Source organism: Pithys albifrons, chromosome 1 (assembly GCF_047495875.1).
Source record: "Pithys albifrons albifrons isolate INPA30051 chromosome 1, PitAlb_v1, whole genome shotgun sequence".
NCBI classification, from domain to species: Eukaryota; Metazoa; Chordata; class Aves; order Passeriformes; family Thamnophilidae; genus Pithys; species Pithys albifrons.
Genome location: NC_092458.1, coordinates 117,325,416 through 117,350,662, shown reverse-complemented (window position 1 = coordinate 117,350,662; position 25,247 = coordinate 117,325,416). Strand labels below are relative to the sequence as shown.

At 47.8% G+C, this 25,247-nt stretch overlaps 1 protein-coding gene across 2 annotated transcripts in view; it reads right to left on the bottom strand.

Annotated features, from left to right (window-relative positions):
• Positions 1-359: 359 nt before the first annotated feature.
• The window catches only part of UVRAG (UV radiation resistance associated), a 66,499-nt gene continuing 41,611 nt past the window's right edge, over positions 360-25,247 (bottom strand). The window contains exons 14-15 of one of the 2 annotated variants that reach the window (XM_071564979.1): positions 10,814-10,905; positions 360-3,734 (exon numbers count right to left, since the gene is read on the bottom strand). In XM_071564979.1, coding sequence (XP_071421080.1) covers positions 3,149-3,734; positions 10,814-10,905 — 678 coding nt within the window. In that variant the 3' untranslated portion in view covers positions 360-3,148. The remainder of the gene's footprint in view (positions 3,735-10,813; positions 10,906-25,247) is intronic. The other variant, XM_071564988.1, reaches the window with a different exon arrangement.

The window sequence follows — 25,247 nt, the reverse complement described above, 5'->3', positions numbered from 1 at the left end:
AAGAATCCAGTGGAAATCACAATATCCTGAGCTGGAAGGGACCCACAGTGATCAGTCCAACTCCTGGCCCTGCACAGGAATCCCACCATGTGCCTGAGAGCACTCTCCAAACACACACCTTCTCTAAACAAATGGTTCTGTCAAAGTCTCTGTTCAGTAGGTGCTGTTGTTACCCACAGCCTTGATGTTCTCCTTAATTAATGTCACATTCCCTGAGGTTTCCTCCTAAATACATCTCACAGAGACTCTACAGCCTTTTACAGTCAGCTGTGGATTTGATGACCAATAAGCCAAGGAGTTTTGGGGGCTGGAAGGACACTGTGGTTCAAAGCAGGAACACATTAAGGAAGACACACAAGTTGAGAGATACTAATCAGTTTTATTTTATAAATACAGATGAGTTTTCCCGCAATTACCAACATAGTTTAATGTGTCATTTACTGTGGGATATTCTGGTCTTGCTTATTTGAAATACCTGGTCAAGCAAGGATAAGCCAATGCTGTTGTGCTTGCTATAAAAATATAGTGGGATCTGATCTTCCAAAACTAATATTCTCAAAAATCTTAGGAATTCCTAAGTGAGGGGGAAAGATTGCAATGAAATGCTTTCTCCACTTGAAGACATTTGCAGACATTTAACAGTGTCACAGCTGTGCAGGAACTGAAAGGCCTGTGACAGCTGAAAGCACACTGTGATCTGTCATCTCACCTTCAAACCCACCGTTTGTTTCTCTCCCACTACACCATTTTCAGTGTGATTTACAGGGGGTGGAAAAAAAAATAACCACAAGAAAAGGAAAGCTCTGAGGTGGCTGCAGCCTGTACAGCCCCCCCGAGGAGCTGGTCAGTGTTCCTCAGCCCCAGGATGTGACCCACCTCACACCACCCTACATGGGAAGTGGCACAGGAGGAAGGGAAACCCGGGGACACCTGAAGGGCCACTGAGGTACAGCCACAGAAAGCCCATCCAAGTGACAGAATCAACCATAATGCCTGACACACCAACAATTACAGGGCTCAAACAGGAACACAACACAACACTGGGGAGCAAAACCAGACTTCATTTGGTTTGTGCAACCTGAGAAAATAAGCAAGTAAGGGAAAAAGAAATGAGGCAAAGACCCAATGCCACGGGGTGCCAAACAGCGCCGAGACGCTCTGCGCCCGCCTGCCAAACACAGCGACCTCACAACTACTCTTTGGGTTGCTCTGAAAGTCACCATCACACACAGGTCATGCCTTCCTGTCACACAGAACACGGGTGTGCCCCCACACAGGGCAGGGCTGCCTGCAGAGTGCCAGACTCTGTCCCACAGCTGAGCACAGCCACTGGATTTCACCTACAGAGCATAGCAAGAACAGGCACAGCACAGAGTTGTCTCTTGCCCATCACTAGTCCGTGCTGTGCTGCCAGGGGGTCACTGCTCCCTCTCCAGGCCACAGCACAGCAGTGCCCCACCCAGCCCTTGCCAATCACAACGGCAGCACTTCCTCTGGGGAAGCCTTCATGAGGCTGCAACAGGGCTAAGCTGGGGAAGAGGATACTCCTGGATGTGTCCACCTTTGCACCTGAAACCACGTGCAATGTCTCAAGGAGTCAAGTTCTCCAAGTGCCCCCATGCACTTCCATCCTGGCACAGACAAAGCCAACACCACTGCAGGGGTTCCATCCAGCCACCCAAGTGCAGACACGACTGGTAACAGCCAACAGAGGGCACGTGAAGAGCATTTGAATACAATCATTAAGGTGTTACCTGGAAAAATGCAGTGCTATTATGTGTATTGGTTCTCACACACACCCTTGTTCTGACAACAGATAGCTGAGATTACACATGTCCACATTTCTAACAAGTTAATTTAGGCTAGTCTTGCAGTGAAGTTTGGGAAAGACTAGGTCATGGGGTCAAAAGAAAGCATAAAACCAGGGAGGAAAAAAAAGCCAGGCATGATGAAGTGTTTTTTATTCTGCTATATAATTTTATATTTCAGAGCTCACAGCTGAGCCCAGATTCTGGGGGACACAATGTGGAAGGCAAGAGCAATGAAATCCAAACGGAAACAAATACCAGGAGTGGCAGAGCAGGCTCCAAATTGCTTTCCCATTAGTGCAGCTGAACACATGTGGCAGTGCTGACCTGCCCAACTGCACCTCCAGCAAAGCCCTGGAAGCTTCTTCCTTCCAAGTACAGATGGTTACAAAAGGATATGAGCTCAGATGAGCAGTGTTAAGTGCCTCCTTTCTGCAGAGGGTGGAACAATTCCACACACTTGCCCAATTCCAAAGTGCTGCCTGCATTCTCAGGGATTTTAGGAAGGTGTCTGCAGTGTCCCTGGTGTCCCCAGCAGACCCCTGGCAGGGTGGCAGCTGAACCCTCTGTGCTGGCAGGGGGTTCATCAGCTCTCTGTGACGAGGTCTGTGCCCAGCCCCAGTGGGGAAGGGTCGGGCTGAGATTGTGACACAGAACCTTAGAGGTGATTTACTCCTCAGGGCTGCTGTGGGAAGGAAGAGCAAATATGGAGGAAAGGAGGAGCAGGGAAAAACCCCAAATGCCATTTCTGATTAACCAGATGCAGGTATCACATGAGTGCTCCTTCTCTGGCAAGTCCTCACCAGCACCTGAGGACCCATCAGTGCAAACCAGCCTGCAGAGGCTCCAGAGTCCAGCCCAGAGAGGGCTGTTCAGCTGTAACAAACCCATGGCATTCCCTAACACTGACTGCATTGCTCAAGCACACACAGCAGTACACGGGAGAAGGCAAAGATGTCTTACCATAAATGTACTTTTAAATTAAAGGGTTTCTTTTTTTTTTCTTCTAAAATGATTAAAATAAATTTAACTCTAAAGAATAATTAAGAAATCACCAAATATTCATAGACGGGCCTGATCAGCACTAGAAGTTGTATTCAGAAAAGCCTTTATAAATGGATTCCAAGGCCTAATTAAAAAAAAGACAGACTTCCAACAGATTATAAATACCAGACATAAAAGGACTGGAAGCAGAATAAAACTCTACCTGGGCTGTGCACATCCCACGCTCCTGTGCTGCCGTGCTCAAGTCCACTTGTCTAACACCATAGAACAGCTTTAGCTTTTTTATTTTTATAATTAATATAAAGAATAAGTGCAATTTGATCCCCCCCCGCCCCTCACTTGTCCGAGCTCTTGCGGGGCCGCCGGAAGCTGGACACGTTCTCGTTGAGCGCGTAGATCCTGCGTGAGAACTCCTCGAACTCGCCCAGCACCTGCTCGTCGCACTCCACGGCCACGGCGTGTTCCACGGGGATGGAGCCGAAGCCCTCCAGCTGCTCTGCCGCCGTGGCCTCGGTGCCCATGATCTCCTCTGCCCGCTCCACGGCGCAGCACGGCACCGTGCCCGGCACCGCCGCCCCGTTGACGGCCCCGCAGCGGCCGCTGTCCCCGTCCAAGCTGCCGCACAAGTCCTCGCCCTTCCCCTTGGAGCTGTCCAGGGAGGTGTCCAAGGAGGAGCTGAGGGGCCCCGGGGGGTGCCCCAGCTGTCCCCCCCGGGCTGGCACCCCCACGGGCTGGGTCAGGGCAGAGGTGTAGCTGGGAGGGGGGGTTGTGTCCCGCAGTCTGTCGGTGCCAGTGCTGGCTCGTTTCCGCAGCCCCTTGTCCGGAGAGGGGAGCCCGCTGGAAAAGCCGAGGTGCAACCTGCCGAAGCTGGAGCTCTGTCTCTTTGGAACGGGGATGGCGCTGGAGGTGTGGTGGCGGTCACTGAAGGGGATAAATCACAGCTGTCAGAGCCCACGAGCACTGCAGATGTTTAACCAAAGCCTGAAGCAATTACTTTATCATCACAACCCCCGGCTCTGCCTGGCCAACGACTTGTATCCTGAAGTGCTAAACCCCCATGTGTTTAGTGCTGTAGGAACCACAGAGGACACCCCAGAGGACAACTTGAGTGAGAAATAGAGAGAGTGTGCAGGAACACTCACAAAGCCCCACGTTTGGAGAGTCAATCACCCAAGAAACCACCACATTATGTTAATTCGTACTGTTAACACCATTTTATAGGACCAAGCTGCACTTTATGAATTATTACTATTGACTGGTATTTATGAATTTAAGGCCTGTACTGGGCCATCATAAACTCTTCAAAAGTGAGCAATAATGGCTGAATCCTCCATGAGCAAAGGATCCAGCAGCAGAGCAGACCTCCCTGACAGCTGCTCAAAGGAGGAAAACCACACCAACTCTGCTGTTTGCAGAGGGTTATTCTTGCCAGATCTGCTTTTCTGTGCCAATCACTCCAAAACTTCCTGGACAATTGTCAGCCTGTTTCTTGAGGAACACAAACCAATCAAGCCTGATTTACAAGTCTGACTTCACCATTTAGTCCAGTTCCACAAACCACTGTCACGGTCTCAGAGTCTGGAATTTGGAACATCCACTTTGCATCATCTGGGCTGTGTTATGTGGATGTTCCTTACCCAGCTCAATCCTCTCCAAACATTCCCACTACCACGTATGCAAATAGGTTGCTGCACATCAACATAAGCAACCAGTCCATTTTAATTCCAAATTAAAAAAGCATAATAAAAATACAGCTATTAGAGTTATGTATGCGACTGTAAGATTGAACTGCTGTCAGTACGAGTCTCTTTCATGAGCTCCATTTAAAAGAGACTCCTGCTCAGGGTCTGTACAATTTGGGATCTGCCTTGCAGGGGATAATCTTGGAACAGCAGTTATGAGGAGTCCCCAGCGCGGATCCTTTTCCACAGGACTTTGTTTGCTTTGCTGCCCCTTGTAAACAGGAGAAAGGAGATTGAAAGAGTCCCTGTGTGAGGAGTAAGTGCCCCCATGGCAGGGCAGGGAGCAGAACCATTGCCTTTCATTTCCTCTCCCAGCTCAGCTCCTCCCAGGCTGCCCCTTAATTCCTCTGCTGGGCTTCCTTCTCTTCCATAAACCCCTCACATCACCTGAAGGAGAGGTTGTTTTACAGGATACAAGTTGCAGACAGTGGAGAGGTAAGGGCCACACATGGAGGCAGCAGCAAAAACATCACCTTTTCCTCAGATTTCAGCAACTGTTTCAGACCTTTTGAATGTGAACTCCACAAAGCATTTGTAGCTTTGTGCAATAAGCCATTTATTTGGGGAATGATTTCATATGACCAACAGAAGAATCTGAGGCAGGAAACTTGGGACCTGCACTCAGGTCACGAACACTGCAGATACTGCAGATATATTGGGGATGGTGCTTTCTGCCCTTGTTCAGAAAATAAATGAATACTCTGTCCCACTTATTTGATGAGATTCTATTTATGTTATAGTTAAATGGCAAGTTTTAGGGATTTACCCAAATTGCAAAATGTGCAAGTATTCTCCAAGCCAGGTACCATTCAAGACACTTCCCTGGTTCCAAGGACACATCATTCCATGTTTATGTGAACTGATTCCTCAGGACAAGTGATACCTGAGCACTACAGCTCACTGCTCCAGTCACAGGACACTTTGCAGCTCTGCAGATGCTGTTTTTCAGTGCAAGAGCTGTCAGGTTTTGCTGCCTGTCCCCCTGTGGACACAGCCCTGCTGCAGAGCTGAGCTCTGTCCCTCCCTCCTGGCCAGGACAGGGTGTAACGTGGGACCTGCACCTCTCTCCAGACAGATGGGGACATGCATGTCCCACCCTGGGAGACAAAGGAGGGACAAGCTGTGGCTGTGCAAGAGCTGGGCAGGAACACCTTGCTCCTCCCCTCCTCTTCACAACACTGAGCCCAAAGCACAGGCTGGGACCAGTCCTGCTGGCAAGAGGAGCCCGACTGAGGCTGGAGGAGCACAAGGAGCCTCCAGCAGGAGAGCTCCGAGCTCTTTGCAGCTCCAGAATGAGCTGTGTGTGGCATGGTCTGAAGCCTGGAGCTCTCTGACACATCAGCTGCCCAGCAGCATTCAGAAGAGCAGCCCAGGGTGCTCCAAGCTCCATCCAGCCTGCCCTTGGACACTCCCAGGGTTGGGGCAGCCACAGCTCCTCTGCCCAACCTGTGCCAGGGCCTGCCCACTCTCACAGCCAGCAATTCCCTCCCAATATCCCATCCAAACCCACTCTTTGTCAGTTTAAAGCCATTCCCCCTTGCCCTTTGAGCTTTGCAGCTCATGGAATTAGCACAAAAAGTGTATAAAAAAGGAATTCTTGTTGGAAAACAATCATCCAACTGCTCAGAACTGTGGAGCCTGTCAGGTACTGTCCCGAGTGAGGAGGTTTGGCTTGCAGGAGCACAGCCTGCACTCAAGGAGAGCCTGGACCTGAATGCCTCGGGCTGAGCCACTGCAGCTCCAGCCACAATTCCCTGGGCCCTCCCTGAGGCAGGTGTGGGGGCCTATCAACACAGAACAGACTGCAACCAGTACACAGAAAACCCCACCTGATGAGCTGCCAGCAGGCCCTGAAGAGGTTTAGTCATAAGCCTGGATGAGACTAGAACTGGTTATGTACAGGGGTGTGTGCAGTTCCCCTCAGAAAGCAGCATTTCTAAATTAAAAATAAAAAAGAGAAACCTAGGGTTTATGGGACATTCTAGATAAGAGAATGACATCACCACCAATCTCAAGGTTTCAACTGCATCCAAATCTCGAAAGCCAATTTGTAACAGTCTAACTTCAGCTGCAAGTGTTCCTGGCAGCAAAATTACAAACTAGCTATTTTCTCCCCCCTAGTATTAGTTTGCACTAATTAATGAATAGTCCATTTGGGCATTCTAAGGCACAGGGCACAGAGTCCACACTGTAAACAGGGGAGATACAGTGACTGAAGCAGGACCCAAACATTGCTGAAGTTATTTTCTGGTCAACACTTTCTGGTTGTTTGCAGTTCTGGTAACAAGTTTTTCAGTCCGATTCACTTTGATTGCTTAATCTACCTGCACAGGGCTCAGAGAGGCTGTGAAGCAGTGAGGGACAGCGCACAATTCACAGCCTCAAAGAAGGATCTTTTCCTCCCCACAAAACGTTTCCTCTGAGGAACATTACTGGATCACAGCTGGTCAAAATACTAAATCTTGATTGCCTGGCCCAAAGCCAAAATCCACAGCTCCAGCTCTTTGGTATGAGAATGCTTTTTGAAAAACCCAACAACTTAAACACCATTTGATCTTTTTTGTTGCAAACTATGACCTCATGGCAGTAAGAACACTAAATGAAGGTGTTTAAGTTGGTTTATAGCCATCTATGAAATGTTTGAAGCTCCAAGAGCAGCTCAGAGCCAATACCGTGTCAACTGTGCTAAAAAGCAATAATAGTTTCTCACCTTCTTAGAGATTACTGGTGAAATAAGGTACAACAGCAACAGGGAGGCTGCCAATAAGAGGTTAAGGTGAAATTGCATCCTTTGGCAGATAAGAAATTCTGGGAAATGCTTAAAGAATACAAAATCCTCATAAATTAAGCTACCAGAGTTTTCTGAACTCCAGAGTTTGGGGCTCCTCTTGATTCCATATATGACCCAGGATGTACCTTGAGCACACAAACTGCAGCCTTGGCACAAGAAGTTTTGAGGGAAGCCTTTAAATGCAGCTCCAAAGGGTATCTCCCTGACTACAGACAAGCCCTTCTAAAGGGGGATCCTGTATTTGCCTGCATTAGATAAGTCTGTTGTGTATTCAGCAGGAAAAAACTGCCCCCTGGACTGCTCAGGAATAACCACAAACTCTGCCCCTCATAAGTCCCACAGAGGGAAAGGAAAACAAGCTGAGAACAGGAGAGACAATGACTCAGTCTCTTGATTTAATGTACCCACAATCTGAAGAGCCTGAGCTTGTAAAAGACAAACCTGAACACACAAAAAGGAAAAAACCTGTTAAAAATGTCTGGGTTATGTGTTAAGTACAGATCTGAAAGGGGCTTCTAAAACAGAGGGAGAGTGACTTCTTACACAGGCAGAGAGTGACAGGACAAGGGGAAATGGCTTTAAAATAAAAGAGGGGAGGATTTAGATTAGAAATTAAGAAGACTCTCCCCTGTGAGAGTGGGCAGGCCCTGGCACAAGTTGGGCAGAGAAGCTGTGGCTGCCCCATCCCTGGGAGTGTCCAAGGCCAGGCTGGAGCAACCTGGGATAGTGGAAGGTAGGGGGGTGGAACTGGATGATTTTTCAGGTTTCTTCCAATCCAAACCTTTCTGTAATTTGGTCTCAAAAGCTGGAATAAACTGCATGCTCAGAGGAAAAAGAATTTCAGAGAAAAACTGCACAGGACCTTTTGCATCTGCAAAAAGCTAATCTGAAAACTGAGCTGCTTTTCTGGAAGCCAGTGAAACCCCAGGACTAAAACACTGGAGACAGAGAGAATTATTCCCAAAAGGAAACAGGAAGATTCAGGGGACCACAACTGAGACAGTTTAAATCAACAACAACTTTGGCTCCTCATCTTTCACATGAGATCTTTCACATCTTAAGATTCAACATCCAGATCTGATGTCAGGGAAGTCAGTTTTGCAGCCTCTGTAACAGAGTGTGAGGGGACCAACAGATCTGTCTTGATTCTGTCTACACACACAAAGAGTATTTTACAGTGGGGTAAGGGGGAAGCAAAGTAAACACAGCAGGATATTGGTGCCAGGAGAGAGATGAAGAGGGAAGCAGAGCCTGCAGACCTGCAGCTTGCTGCAGTAAATCACATGGAGAGGATGTGCAAACATGGAGGGATCATTTCAGCGTCACGGCTGAGAGCCAGCCCGACAGCACCCTGCCAGGGAGGGCCACAGGGCACCTGGGGCACAGGCACAGGGCTCTGGGGCTGCCCCTCAGGGACCACAGGGCACCTGGGGCACGGGCACAGGGCTCTGGGGCTGCCCCTCACAGCCCTGCCCAGGGAGGGGCCACAGGGCACCTGGGGCACAGGCACAGGGCTCTGGGGCTGCCCCTCAGGGACCACAGGGCACCTGGGGCAAGGGCACAGGGCTCTGGGGCTGCCCCTCACAGCCCTGCCCAGGGAGGGGCCACAGGGCACCTGGGGCACAGGCACAGGGCTCTGGGGCTGCCCCTCAGGGACCACAGGGCATCTGGGGCACGGGCACAGGGCTCTGGGGCTGCCCCTCACAGCCCTGCCCAGGGAGGGGCCACAGGGCACCTGAGGCACAGGCACAGGGCTCTGGGGCTGCCCCTCAGGGACCACAGGGCACCTGGGGCACAGGCACAGGGCTCTGCAGCCTCTCAGGGACCAGCCAGGACACTCTGGGCACAGGCATGGGGCTCTGCAGCCCCTCAAGGACCAGTCAGGGCACCTGGGGCACAGGCACAGGGCTCTGAGGCTGCCCCAAACTCCAGGCTGCCCAGGGCAGCTCAGGGAGGGCTGGAGCACAGGCTTTAAAGCCAAATTTGCTCTGATGTATGAAATAGTTGAGCTCTTGGGCTCTTCTACAAAAGCTGTGGAGGGTTTTATTGGTTTGTTTTTAATCTGAATCTATTATATACTTAGATTCAAACTGATGGTTATCAGTTCAGGTTAAGCTCAAAACAAGCAGGTAGTTCAGTTACACTGAATATCTGAGGGGTTCAGTTCCAGTCCTGACTGCAGAGAAATGCAGATGTCTCAAGTCAAAAGCAAAACTCAGCTCCCTGCATGGCCTGGGAGTTAAAACCAGTTGTGTTCAAAGAGAAACCAAGTCCAGTGTAAGTATTGGTTTTCACCAGTGTGATCGTGGTTTGACAGAACTGAAATTCAGCAAAACCAACAGTGATCAGAAAGGGCACTGAAGAGCAGCAACAAGACCAAACAAACCAGGCAGTGCACATGGACATGTGGGTAAGAAAATCTCACATGTTCTCATCCTGCAAGCCCAGAACAACCTGGAAATCCTTTACTGACTACAGCCTGTGGTAGAGGGGCTCAGATGACTCATCTACAGTATCCTGAAAACACAGAATTCCTCCCAGTCTTCATTTTAACAGCTGGTGGCTCTTCTGCTTGTTTCTTTGGAGCTGCTCACGGACCATCCCCAGCACTATGGGCACCTGCACTCTGCTCAGCCATGCAAGTCTAGCCAGCTTTCCCCCAGAGCCCCTCCCTGTAAAGCCTCATTTCAATTTACATTATGAGGAAGCACTAAGCAGCATTGTTTGGAATCATTAGCTTTAAAAAAAACATGAAAATGAACAACTACTCACACTAGTTCTGGAGGTGAGAAGGAAATGAGGCTTAGACACCCATGGGAGGGGAAGGGGAGAATGTGATACTCCCAGAGAACTGTGCTTAATATTCCTACATGGAATATTATTATTTGGAAATATTATCCAGCCAAAAATATCCAGCTTTGTCTTGCTAATGACTGTGCATCACCTGTAGGAAACAACAGCCCTGTATGATGGTGCCTGTTCACTTCCAGGGCTTTGTTGGCTGAGTTGAAATTCAATCAAGCAACACTTTTTACAGCCTTGCTCAAAGAGGAAGCTTTTCCTACTCCTGTATTTGTTTTCCTTTGCCAAGACTCCAAAAGATAACCCCAAGCCTGTTCTGCCCAGGCACAGTAACACCAAAGGTGCCCCTGCTCCCAACCGTTGGGTACAGTCTGGAGGCAACACTTAATTCACCTCCCGCTAGAGAAGAACACTGTTTTTCACACGGGTTTCCCCTCCTACACCAACCTCTGAGAAGGGCTGTGGGCCTTAATACAGAAGATAAGAAAACAGCAGGATATTGTGGCCATTTCCATGGTCTGTATTTTGGGAAGTTCCAGTCCCACCAAACATGCTCAGCTTGTGCAGAGGAGCTGCTTGTCTGTGACAAATCCTTACCTTCAGATTTTGTTTTTCAGCACCCACCTCTTTCTTTTTAATTACAGAAAAAGGAAAAAAATACTTACCATCTCACCATTAGCCCAATCTCCATGAAGTTTTTCAGGTTAGGAAGAGTCTGCCTTAGATCTGGAGTACTCAGCCCATGCTGATACCTAAGCTACAAGAACAGAAAAAAACCCTAAAATCAGCACAGCTTTCCAAATCCCCAAGAACAGAACACCATGGGCAATTAATTTACTAGGCTTTTAAGAAAGTGTAGGATGATTATCCAGCAGTTCCGAGACATTTATTCCTCTTAAGGAAATGTTCCATTTAATGCTCATATTAGCAAAACCCACCCAAGAACAGGGACAAAACAATCAGTCAGTTTGAGTGTCCAACCTCCTTCCATGTTCTGTCTGTAACAGGAGAGCAGCCTCACAGCTCAATAAAAACACAGCCAGGAGGGAACAGGCCAAACTTCAACACAACCTTCTATTTTTCACCAATTCCAAACCTTAATTTGTGTGCAGGGGTCACTTGTCAGGCTGAGTGTCTGCTGGGATCAGTAGGACAGCTCTTACAGAACACCAACCAGTGCAAACACACATTGTCACACAGCTGATGGAAATCTCTGCTCCTCACACACTTGGAACAACACAAACTCCTGGGATTATTCCCTAATTAAACCCAGCACTCCAATCAGATGCCACGTAGCCAAGGCTTCAAACACTGACTTACTGTAGTCCCAGGACTGACTCCTACAAGTTGCTTTTCCAAACCTCAGATTATCAAACACCCCCCACATGACACACCTGTCACTGCTGGGAATTACACACTACATGTTTAACAAGTGCCCAAATTACAAAACCTCTGAAGAAAACAGCACATGGGAAGGAAAAAGTCCCTCTTTCAAGTTTGAATCTCAAAACTTCAGGGAAACTTTGCAGAGAAATGTATCCCTTGTGTGGTTAAATTCTATTTAAAAAAAAATCCCTAAATTCCAGTATTGTTCAGGCTATTGGAATGAAGCACCACCAATTCAGGAAGGACGTCTCAGGAGGTGTTCACTCCCTCTGGAAATCCCAGTTGGCCTCCAGTGCACACACAGCAACTGCACCTATTCCATGCTGGTGGAGCTACTTGGTGAGACATAGAGAAATCCCACCTCCAGACAAATTCCTTCTGTTTAGATTTCCACACCTGTTTCTATAATTCCTGACAGTGAGGTGTAGGCAACCATCCTCTACAGTTCAAAAATGTCAGACTCCTCCCAAACAATCAAGTTTGTCACAGAAAAAGGCCCCTGAAATTGGGAATGATTTTTATGCTCATCTGAATTTTAGAAAGAAAAATTACTTTGGAAGAAAATCACCCTCAGCCCTGCTTGTACAACAGGAGGCCATTCATTACAGGTTATTATTTCCATCTGGACACAGCCAAGTCATGTGGTGGGCTTGGGTTCATATTTTCTGCTGCAGTGACAGAGCCTGGATTAAGACAACCATACAATATAAATTCCAAAACCATCACCATGTTCTGCTGATGGGATTACAGTGGATTTGGTTAACCAAAGAACTCGCCTGGAGCAAAAGGAATGAAGAATGGAAAAAAATCCCACCAAAATCAAAAACTTTACATTTGTTCCTCCTCCAACAACCAAAAGCTCACAGAATACCCTTTTTATAACCATCCTTAAATTCTAAGGTTTCAGAGCATGAACAGATTGGATTAAGGGATCTCTGTATTTCCAACAGCCAAGATCAGAGGAATGCTTGGGAGACTCCTATGAAAACACGAGCACAGCCACTGTTTCTATGAAAACACCCTTTTATACTGCTGAGAGCAGAGATGTGTGTGAAGGGGAGTTGGGGTGTTTGTGCAACCTAAAAAACCCTATGATTTAACCTTATGTACTGCATTCTATTTTGGCTTTGCAACAGCCTAAAACCCAAGCAGTAATGCCTTGTGTCTGCAGCAACACAGGGACTGGGGGCAAACCATTAATGACAGTCCCTAATGAAATGTTTTAACTGTGATTTCCTTACTAACAGTTAGCTCCTATACACAGCTGTGTTTTCAAACAACAAGCAACACTTACTCCACACAAACAAGATGTAAGAGATGAGATGCACCATACTGTATGATAGTTCAAGACAGAGGAACTTAAGGACACACTTCTGCAGGAAAATCTGAAGAAATAGGATAATAAATTTATTTCAAGGCCAACTGCACCTCTGCAGAAGACCAGTCCATCATACTAGTGGGCATTTTCTCTTATACTTGTTATTTATTCTAACACCACAGAAAACAATAGGTGTTCAAATAAGCTGCTTTAAAAACAGGGGATCTCAGAGTGAAAATTAGATTTATTCTTAAAACTTGTATTAGCTCTCTAATAACATGTTTGAATTTTCACCAAAGACCAAGACAACTGTGGTATTAGGTGAGGCAGGACAAACAAATTAACTTGTAACAAGATGGGCATAATTAGTTTAGACTCTTAATATTCAGTTTCTACCTGTATTGGCTTCTGTGCAGTGGTGTGGAGTCCTGCTGGAGGGTGTCAGCCCTCAGCACTGACCCAGCTCACTCTGAGCATCCCCAACCCACTGCTCCAGCCAAGCATCTCCTTCATCAACAGGGCTGTTACGTTAATTAAAATCATGCCAGGCACAGAAAAGCCTTCCCAGAGGCAACAATGCCACAATAAAACCTTCATTCATCAAATCTCCCAGCACAGATCCCTCATTTCTAACTAATTAAAATACAAACCTGAAGATGCTCAGTTACTCCCTGGTAAAGTTCCTCAGAAGGACCAGAACTACTCAAGTTTTTCAATAAGTTGGTTCCCAAAGAAACCACTTGGTGCTCTGTGCAGTTCTGGGTCCCTGCAGGTGGCACCAGGAGCAGAGTCAGGGCTTGGCCCTTTGCAGCCCAGCCCTGCCCACAGCCTGGTTCCTGCCCTGGTTCCTGGGCAGGGCTCAAGGGCTGCTGCTGCACAGGCTTATACAGCTGCTTTCAGCCAGAAACCACAGAGTACCTGGGCTGGGGAAATGCAGAGTGACTGCAATCCCAAACTCATCTGTTCATCATTTCCCACATTGCCTCCCCAGCCACCCTGCCCTCGCTCTGAGCCATGTGCAAGCAGTCTGACAGCTCAGAGCACGTTATTAAAGTTCAGAATAGCTGCCCCTTCAGTACATGGGATGCATAATATTGAAGTCTCTGCTGAGATCTGCTCTGGTTTTGGACTTCTCTCAGTCTCTCCGCCGGTCCTTGATGTTGCAGCCCCATCTGCACCCACACAGGAGGTGAACCCGAGCCACTCCACTGAGCAAAGCTCCTGCTCTGCTAAGGCAGTCAAGAGCAATTTGGAATTATTTTCAGCTCAATGAGGAGTTTCTCTTGATAGCATCAAGAATTTCAAAAGAACATCTGCTCCACAAATGTGGAAACCTACAAACAAAAATAGAAGCAAAAGTGTTCTTTCAATCAGCTCTGCAGAGCTGGTCACAGGCCAAGCACTTACAGAAAGGTTTTCAGACGATGTCAAACGCTAGGACAGGAATATAAAATGCAAGTTTTAATAAAATGACATAGTTAATTGTTTTACAAGATCCTGGATGACTTTTCAGAGTATGAAGGAGCACTGGCTGGGGTTCAGATGACTAAGCAGTGCAATAATGAAAACAGAAAGTGTTGCTGTAATGCCTGTTGCTATATAAACAACTGGGGCTCGCTGAAATGATGCCTGCTGCTACATAAACAGCTGTGTGTGTTTATACCTTTCGGGGGAAATTATAAAATCTTAGATTATTGAACCCTTCACGTGTTGCTTGCCTGTGTTTTCCTGAAGCTGGGGAGGTGTTCCAGCTCTGAGCATCTCTGTGGCTTTCCTGAAACACCCTTGAGCTGCAGCATCAGCCAAACACCTTGTGGCACCAAACAGCTCTTCAGACAACAGATCTCAAACCTAAACATCTAACATCGATTTTCATTTCTCACACTTGAAAAGACTGTCAGTAAACACCAATCACAGTTTGGGAGTAGTCATAACCATGGAAGGGGGGCGGGGGATTTTTTTTAAAGCTTCTTGAGGAAGTAGGAGGGGAAAAAAGCACCATGACAAGCACTGATTATAATAAGTCTTTAAATCCTCAATCTTGCTTTCAGAAGGAGCAAATACAGGATTTCCCCAGCAGTGACAGGCCTCAGCCAAGCAGGAGGAAGTGCTCAAATACAACAGCTATTTGAATGGGAATCATGACCTGCCCGCCTCCCCCTCCCAGGGTTCCACCTGAAAAGCAGATGTTGACTTTGCAACTCTTGGAAGAGTACTGAACTAACAAGCAAAACAAGTTACATTCACATCCTTGAAGAGCCATGTCCTTCACTAACCCACTGGGCACCTGCTGTGAAGTTCCCCAAGCTGGCCCAGGTGCCCAAAGCCTTCACCACAACATCTCACAGGCTCCCACCATGAGTGGGGCATGGCAATGACAAAGGAGGCACAAAAACAGCAACCAAAGCAGGAACAGGAGATGATAACTCTGGTTTACCCTCCCCCTTCAAAGGGTACCTACAGTCACCCTTATTTTCAAAGCTCTCAGTCCAAATTGGGCTGATCTGTCCTGCATTCACAGGTTGATCCTGACATTAAAAAGATACTTTGTAAGATACTGTCAGAGTGAGGCCATTCCCTTTTCCTGCCTCTCTCAGCCCATGTCCAGTGTACATGGTCAGAATGAAGCCATTCCCCTCGTCCTGCCTCTCCCACCCCATGTCCAATGTATAATGTCAGAGAGAAGCCATTCCCCTTGTCCTGCCTCTCCCACCCCATGTCCAATGTACAATGTCAGAGAGAAGCCATTTCCCTTGTCCTGCCTCTCCCAGCCCATGTCCAATGGATATGGTTAGTGAAGTCATTCCCCTTGTCCTGCCTCTCCCAGCCCATGTCCAGTGTTCCCTCTTCACTTCCATCTGAAAGGCAGGGAAATTCATGCACAAAATCCAAGTACAGAAGCGGTTCAGCAGTGCCCAGGGAAACTGTGTCCTTATCTGGTAACAGACCTAACTGCTCTTTACCTGCCTTGGTTTGCCTTAGAATTGTATTAGGCTGTTTCTTCCCCTCACATCCACCAGAACACAAGGTCTGGTGTTCATTCAGACAGCAGCAGCCTCGATGCTCAATGTTCAACAATTTGTACTGTTCTGCCAAACATTTATAGAGCAGTTTTTTTCTAATTTTGAAAGCTGAAATGTGATAATAGGCAATATTTAATACTGGATTTGGGTTTCACAGCTACAGTGTTTACTGGAGATGGACCTCAAGAAATAAGGAAATAGGAGTACGTGTCTGAGGACATGCAGAACACAATGCAGAACTAAACATTCAGAGGAGCCAAAAGCTGCGTTTCCTCCAGGACTCTCTCATGAAACCTTCCTGAGAGTGAACACAACACCCCTCCAGAGAGGTCTCCAACATCAGCCCTCCTGCTCCCAGTCTGGTGTCTCAGCAAGGACCTGGGAACCCAAAGACAGCCTGGGAGAAACAGCCCCTCATGTAAGCAAAGTATTCCTGTAAAATTCAGTGGTTAAGGGCCTTGTTATCAAACCAGCATATATGGGCCCCCTGCCCGTAAAGGTGCCATGACTGTTCCATAACAAGAACATTAAAAAAGGCAATTTAGAAGACAGAGCAGTTCTGGCCTCAGACAGCTTGCCCTGCTCCCCTGTGAAGCACTGAAATAACTAAAACCACGTTTGCTGCAGTCTTGCTGCATTTATAGCGTGATAAGATGAAACTATAGAGCATAACCTTTCCAGGTTCAGGTCAGAGCTCCCTCAGAGGGCTTGGGATCACAGAGTGATGTTTATTGGATTATAAGGCACGGGCACACTGATTTCCTATGACCTCATTCAGCCTGAGCTTTTGTGCTCAAAGTCATTACATCAGGCACGGAGCACAAGGTCAGGCGAGCAAAAGCCAAAAGGAGAAGTAACATTTCCTACCTCCATGTTAAACACAACATTTTCTGTCTATTTTAGCTCCCCAAGTGTAACTCTGCCCACCTGAAGTTTGCTTTTTACCTGTATAACCCAACTATCACCCCGTAAGTCCCAGAGAGCCATCAGGAGTGCACAGGCAGGCACAGAGAACTGGCCCACCCTGGCCTGGCTGGAAATCAGAGCAGGCAGCACATGGTGCTCCTCACTCCTCCTCCACTCTGCCCTTACCTTCACACTTTGACAAACCCCAGGTAATCCCACATGTCCAGCTCTACCTTGTGCCTTAAGGTGTTGCAGGAAAGGAGCCTGAGGAATTATTTCAGTGTGCATAAACAATGTGCTCCATCAGGTGCTGCAAACACCACTTCGTGTTATTGGGAAAATTCTCATTTTTAACGTGGGTTACACTGAGCTTGTGGCAGTTCACTCACCCAGGGGTGTGAAAGCTGCTCCTCCAGGGGAAAAGGCTCCTGCTGTGACAAAGCATTACTGCAAGAACAGTGATTAGCCCAGGCCACAGAGCCGAGATGGAGTGAGATGTGGGCACTCAGCTCCCACCCACCCCTCGTGCCTCAGCTGAGCCCCAGGCACCCAATGCTGCCTCAGTGGCAAAGGAGACTGAGGGCTAAAACAAAAGGTTAGATTGGCAATCAGATGAGAAAACCCCTCATTTGGTGAGTACAGAAGCAACAGTTTAGCCTGTGAAAGACTTGCTTTCTCTCAGGATAATTCCCTGAACTCCACGTGGCCCTGAGACTCACCAACACTGGGAATGGCTCCTCACATGAGGGACAAGATTGCACACTTGAAAGCTGAGCTCAGGGAACATTAAACAAGGACAGATCAGCACTGGTGTTCCTGAAAACATCCACTTGCATGTGCTAAATTGAAGCAGAGCTTGTTTTTTATTAATTACACAGTATGAACTTAGGAAATATTCACATGAACTACACACAGAGAGATACAATAACTCCATTAGTAATTCCAGCCTCTTGAAAAATAATACTTTAAAACTCTGGATTTTCAAACATTCTGGACTGAACAAAAAGTGAACAAGCCAATAAATATCAGACACTTTTACCCTTTTTCTTGGAGAACAACTTGCTCTGAACTTCAAGCACAGTATAGAAAAAGCCTGAAAGGCATTTATTAAGCAGCTGTCATACCCAAAGCTTTCAAAACAGGCTTTGTGCCCTGATGTGCCAAATCTTATACACAGAAGTATGAGACAAACCCTGCCCCAAGGAGGACAAAACATATATAGTAAACTACACACCAGAAGAACAAAGGATGGTGGGGGAGAAGAGAAAAGAACAGAAGCTCAGGACAAAAAAACCCAAACCCCAGAAGTCGGTTTGTTGCTGAAGAGCAGAATTTTTATGCCTTAAAGCAAGGGAAGTTTCAGGAAGATGCATTTTCCCATGAATTCTTCCCATTAAGAGTTGGCCACATGGCCATGGAAAGGGCTCTGAAGGAAGAGAGGCTCACAGAGGAGTCCTGGAATTCCACAGGTGTTAACACTTTGTACCTGAGAGTCCAGCTTTGCCTCCAGCACCCCCCCTTCTCCTTGGAAAAACTTCCACACCACAGCTTTTCCCTGCACTGACAGTTGTGCCAGGGCCTGATAGCAGACTTCCCACTTCCCTCTCTCCTTCAGTTCCATAACACAGCACTTACACACACTACAGAGCCGTTTGGGTTGGCAAATCACACGTGTTTAGGTCAGCCTAACTATATCAGGAACCCATTTGCCTTTGGATTCCTGAATTTGGGTTCTATTTTAAACACAGAGTCACTTACCTAGAGACTGAGCAGTCTGAAGAGCCAAAGTAGGGCTGCTGCCAGTGGCACAGGGCACCAGTGAGGGGACACACATGGCATGGGTGCTGCCCACAGTTCTGTGCAGGAGTGACTCCAGGCACAGCTGGTGATGCCACATCTGCAGTTCACAGCATCACACACTGGTTGGGGTTGGAAGGACTTTCAAGCTCACCCAGTCCCACCCCCTGCCATGGGCAGGGACACCTTTGACTGTCCCAGGCTGCTCCAACATGGCCTTGGACACTTCCAGGGATGGGGCAGCCACAGCTGCTCTGCCCAACCCCTGTCAGGGCCTGCCCACCCTCCCAGCCAGCAATTCCTTCCCAATATCCCATCTATCCCTGCTCTCTGGCAGTGGGAAGCCATTCCCTGTGTCCTGTCCCTCCATCCCTTGTCCCCAGTCCCTCTCCAGCTCTCCTGGAGCCCCTTCAGGCCCTGACAGGGGCTCTCAGGTGTCCCTGGAGCCTTCTCTTCCCCGGGTGAGCCCCCCCAGCTCTCCCAGCCTGTCCCTACGTGGCAAGTGCTCCATCCCCCCAATCTCCCAACCACACTGGTCATCCCACCTGAGGGGCAGGACCCTCAGCCTGGCTCAGGCTGCAGGTGCAGGGACTGGGACAGACTGAAGAGCCAAGATCTGCCCCTCCAGAGCAAGTTCCCACTGGCCTTTGCCTACAGGCAAGGACAGGCAGGCTTTGAGCTGAAGGAAAGGGGACTGCTCTTCCAGCTAATCCAGTCTCATTTCAACCATTTGATCTTGACATGGGCCATAGGAAAGGAAAAAAAGAAATCCTTTCCAACAAGTTTCCAAAAAGCATATGTAAATTCCCCAATTCTAAATGCTCTGGCTGTGTATCAGCCCACTGCTACCCTGGAGGCTTCCAGGAATGAAACCTCTCCTTAGAGCCTTTGGCTCCACACAGCTGGAGAAGGTACTTTGTGGTTTTTCAGGTGCAGTCCCTTCCTCTGGCCATTAAAATGAGTGCTTGGCACTTCCCAAGATGAGGACTCAGCTCTGGCTCCAACCTGTGCTCTTTCAAGCACACTTTTCCCTGAGCAGTTGAACTGGCCCCAGATTCAGACAGTGCATTCTTTCTGCACTGTACATTTCATGATCTCAGTTCAGGGGCCTCATAAGAGATGTAGTGAGCAGGTCACAGCCCCCTCTGCTCCCAGGCCATACCCACTGCACACACAGAACCCCTAAAGGCTCTTCTGCTCCCCACTGTTCACTGCCAAAACAAATTATAGGCCTAACATTTCTGCTGTTTAACTTCCCATGGAAAAGTTGAATAGTTTCTATTATAAAGTCAATTTTCTTCCATGTTTGATAGTCCAACAGAGCCCCAAACTGACCATCTTGCCTGTCACATTTAGGAGCTGAGACCCAGTTCTGTCTCCCACACATGGCACCCACCCCTGAGCACCCAGCTTCAGGTCCATGCAGCCACTGCACAGATGGCAGTCTGGCTGCACCTCAGACAGGGCAAGGAGTGTTTGTTGTGCTTTTCTTCTGTGCTGCTGTGCATGTTCCTCACCTCGGGCATTAGCCAAGCAACTGCAGCACGAGGCAGCATTCCCAGGAGCACAGCCCTGGCTGAGCATCTCCAGCACATTAAAGCCTCCTGCCACCATGTGGACACAGCTCTGGACACACCAGAGCAGGGCTGGACACCAGTTACTGCCTTGGATCTGCACTGCAGTGATGTGAAAACAAACATCCTTGGGGGAGCTGACAACAGAGATATTTTTTTAGTGTGAAATAGCAAAGTTCATGTGTTGCTAATGACTGTCAGATGAAAGCACAACTGTTCTTTGGCCAGGGCTGAGCAGACCATGCCAATGTCAGTCCAACACCACTCCAGAGCTGTCTGACAAAACAAATCAGGATCAGAGGAGAAGCCTTCCCTGTGAGGTGATCCTGAGCACGCACCCAGCCTGAACTGAAGGAAAAACAACCTTAACTCGTGCATGTCCCAAATCCCAGAGATTTCACACAACCTGGAGGTGATGCCTGGGAAGGTGATGCTCTGAGTGCCACCACCTGCAGAGCCCGCTGACAAACACCAGCCATGAACTCTTTACACAGGCAGAGAGGAGTAGGGCAAGGGGGACAGCTCTAAACTGAAGGTTGGGCAGAGAAGCTGTGGCTGCCCCATCCCTGGAAGTGTCCAAGACCAGGCTGGACAGGGCTTGGAGCAACCTGGAACAGTGGAAGGTGTCCCTGCCCACAGCAGGTGGGTGGAACAAGATGATCTTTAAGGTTCCTTCCAACCCAAACCAGTCTGTGATTCCATGAACTGGGCAGTGCACTGCCACATTCACTCCTTAGTTTGGCTCTAGGAAATCTAAGAGCTGCAAAACAGTCCGAATTATTTATCAACCTGTCTTGCAAGTCTGCTTTTCAAGAGCCAGTAATCTGGACAAGGACAGAACACCACCATTCCTGAGGCCACTAAACCCAGATAGAGGTGGGGACCAAGGTCACAGCAACAAGACTAAAAAGGACTCACCTCAGAGAGGATGGTCACTAAATTAGGATCATCTCTCCACAAGCAATGGAGAACCTGCAGTGAAGTCAGACCCAAACAATCCAAGCTCTGGGAATGCAGGGAAGAGGCAGCAAAGCAGGCAGTAAAGCAGCAACAGAGCTGCTTTTGTTGTTCACCTGAGCCCTGGAACTCAAAGCCACTGCACAATGAAGTAACTGAGAGGAACAGACCATTGCCCAAGGACTTGGGAGAACTCAGCTCAGCTCGGTTCATGGCTGTGCCCAGCAGGATGAGAACCCACAGAGGTGCCAGCCTTGCCCCTGCCCTGTCCTCAGCACCCACAGAAAACCTCACCACGCCTCAGGGAGATGCTGATACTCAACCACTGTAACAGGAGGCTTTCATGGTGTAATCTCAATCTCTCTGCTGTGAATACCAGGGTGAGAGTTCACTTCCTTCTCCTCCCAGAGCCTCTTCCTCAGATACTCCCCACACATCCCTCATTTAGCAGCTATGGAGTTTGTGGGATCAGCTCCCTGCTGGATTCTCTCCCACTGTCCAGAGCTGAGTAATTCACTCCCACTTTTAGCAACTGTATCACACTCCACCTTTGACAATGACGGGGAACTTTTGGTAGGTACTATCAGACATAAGTCACTGATTTCCCTCTGAAAAAAACCCCACGTTTGTTCATCAACGAGCTGAAATGTTAACTGGAAATTTATGGTCTTACCTAACGTTATCCAACTTAAAAAGCTGCTCTGTGCACTTCGTGAGGGATTCAATTTTACACACAGAAAATATGGGGATTGAAACAATTTGTGCTCAGTACAGATGGAAGTTATTACCAGCTCTGGAATTAACACACATTGTTTTGACTCCGGAATGTAACAGCAAAGCAAGTTTCCCCAAAGAAATACTCTACCAAGCTAGCACTGAGCTGCTTCTAATTCCAGCTGAATCCTCCTGAGTGCAAGATGTGGTTTCCATTGTTATTAGCCTGCTGTTTTACAAAACACTACCACTTTATCTCTGGAAGAGTTTTTATTTCAGTAATTTCACTCACTATCAACCCTGTCTCACTTCTCCCCCACTCACATTTCTCCTCTCCACCAGAACTCCAGGCAATTGTGAAAGGAAAAAGGACATTGTATAAAAATCCGTGAAACTGGGGAAACTCATACAAATCTTTTCAAGTATTTCTTTAAGTTGGTACAAGTGTTTCTGGGCTCTTTGTTTCTCACCCACAGCGATCAAGACTGGTAGGAATGATTCAAGTGAGGTGATAGAGACCCAGGCTCTTCTCTTACCACCCCAGTGCAGTCCCCAGAGCTCCTCCCAGGCACCTCCAGCCTTCCCACAGCACACAGAGGGAGTTAGGCAACTGATTCCCAATTATTCAAGAGTCATTTCCAGGACTGGCTCTCTGAATGAAGGGCAACACCTCCGGGATTGAAAAGATCCTCTCCCAGGTTGTGACAGCCTGGGGATGAGAGAGGGGCAGGTGCTCATTGTCCACTCAAACTCAGTGACTTTCACACATTCACATGAACTAAGCACATGTGGGAGCTTCTCCAAAAGCAGCCCTGAGATCTTCTAAAAGCTACTCCAATTCAGCAGTTCCAGCTTCCCAAGGAACACAAAGGCTTCCAGTAATCTCACGTGTTTAGGTTGGGTCAGCTCCTGAGCACAGGGGGTGAGGATGTTTCTCTGCAGTTATTTACCTGTTCTGCTCTGCCAGGGGAATCTCCCTTGGCAGAACCATAAAAAGCAGCAATATTTGACCAAGGTGACCAAAACAACTGTGACTACAACAGTTTATGTGGCCATCAGTAACACTTTCCTGATTAAACAAGTAAGAGAAGCCTCCCAGAAACTCTGACTTACTTTTACTATGTTTTTATATCCACCAGCAGACAATCCCAAACCTTATCAAGTGAAGCACTGGTGCTGCACAAACCACTTCAAAGTGTGGCCACCACCACTGCAGTTTGCACAGCACCAGTGACCCCATGGAAACTGGGAAACTTCTTAAAGTACAATTATGTACTTAAAGTCTTCATTTCTTTTTATGGGTTCAAACATGTGCCAGTGGTTTCAGAACCAACTGCAAGGCCTTGGAAGGCAGCACAGGTGAGTGGCCTCTGTTCAGAGACAGGACCAGGGAAAAAGCAGAATGAGAGGTTTCAGTGGGTCCAACAGGGACAAGTCAGAGGGATAAAGGGGGAAACAGGCGAGGTGGTGACAGTTCCTATAAAATGCAGCAGGCACAAGTGCCAAGTAACTCAAGTACATGCCCTGGAGCCAAGAGCAGGTGAGGAGTGGAGCACCTGATAGAGACAAGCAGCCCACAGGTTCAGGTTTGCATCACTGCATTGAAGAGCAAGATCAAAAGCAGTGCCACAGCTCCCACAGCACAGAATGCACTAATGGAGTTATGGGAGCAGAGATTAAGGCAGTCATTGATTTGATAGCAATGGAGAGGGAAAGTATCAAAGAGTATTTAATCCCCTTTTCTCACTCCTCTCCCCCCCCGGAAGGTCAGTGTGAACAGCTGGCTGCCATTACTAATGCCACCAGCAAGGAGGCACAGCCTCAGCTCCAGTAACAGCCTCGTTAAGTGAATTGCCAAGATTAGCAGGACTTGATTAACTTTGCCTTAAGATATTTTAGCCTTTAAGTGATTTCTGAGCCATTGGGGGTTATCGTCCAAAATACACTAAGCAAGGGCAAGGTACCAGAAGTCTGGAAAGTGGGAAAGGCAATCCAAGCTTAAAAAACAAACAACACAAAAAGATCCAGAAGCTTTCCTTCAATTTGGGGTAAGGAATGGCAAAAAAGTGGTGGAACAGAGAACTGGAAAAACAAACAAGTAGAAACAAAGCATAAAAAAGGATTTTTCAAGAATAAAACTGTAAGACTAATCTAATGTCAAGGCTTACAAACAGGTTAGAAACAGAAATGTCATTTTGGTTGGAATTTCAATCTCTTGGCACTTTCTGGTGTAATATGCTCTGAAGCACACTGGGGAAATGGGATCTTGATGAAGTATGAGAGAGCACAGAGCAAGGACTCTCTGGGTGTAGCAAAGAGTGCTCCTGGCTGCAAATGCAGGGGCAGGAGGAGTGGGGCTCCACTGGCTGAACAGAGCCCAGTTCTGGCCAATATCTGGATTAGCTGAGCCAGAGGTGCAGCCAGCAGAGAGCTGGGACTGAGTTCTCAACCCACACCTTGCCCCAGTTTCCTACAGCACCAAATTACAAACATGTCAAGAACAAAAAGGTGCCCCTTTGAGGAGACGTTCAAGGTGCAGCACCCAAAGCAGGACTGGGTCACCCCAGGGCCTGTTGGTTGCTGTGCAGGAGGGACCTGAGGCTGCTGGGGGCACTGAGGGAGATCCACCCTGGGGGGTGCTGGAAGCACAAACTGCAGGAGCACAGTGAACTGGAGGGACAAGGACGAGGCCTGTGTCACAGTTCTCCCAGCTCTCTGCTCAGTGCTTGGAAAGCAGCAGCTGCCCAACTGCCCCAGCCTTGGGCACTGCACTTCAGGAAAGATGGGGATTCACAAGGAGAACTGGAGACAAGAAAAATGCTCAGAAACTGAGAGATTACACTTTAAAAACACTTTAAACATGGATGGTGGCCTTTCAGTGCACAAAAGTTTGCAAAGAGGAAGATACTTAAACAAACCAGATTATTATAAGAAGCGATTACGTGATGATCTTTAAAATACATTAAAAGCAAGGAAAGGAGGGTTGATTGTTAGAGGGCCTTTTTTAAGTTAAATATAAAGTCATCCATTTGCAAGACTTCGGATTTTCCACTTGTGTTTCCTCACAAGAGTAGAATACTAGTTAAAGCAATAATGGAGCAAACTAAAGACAGTGAGAATGACATGAAGGGATCTTAAAGTACGACAGAATAAAAAAGCAGAAAACCTTTAGTTTCCAAAGCAGTGTGTACAGGCTCCTAGAATTTACTATCTGAAAAGGAAAAGGCTCACTATTTTCTGGCCAGTCCTTCTCTAAGCACCACAGCAGAAACCCTCGAGCCCAAAGCTGTAAGGCAAGACAGTGGTCTCAAGGATCTCTCTTAGTTCCCAAATGTCAGCCCAGAACAGCATCACCACACAGCACATGCACACTCAGGCCATACTGACACCAAGCAGAGAACAGACACAAATAAAGGGTAATACA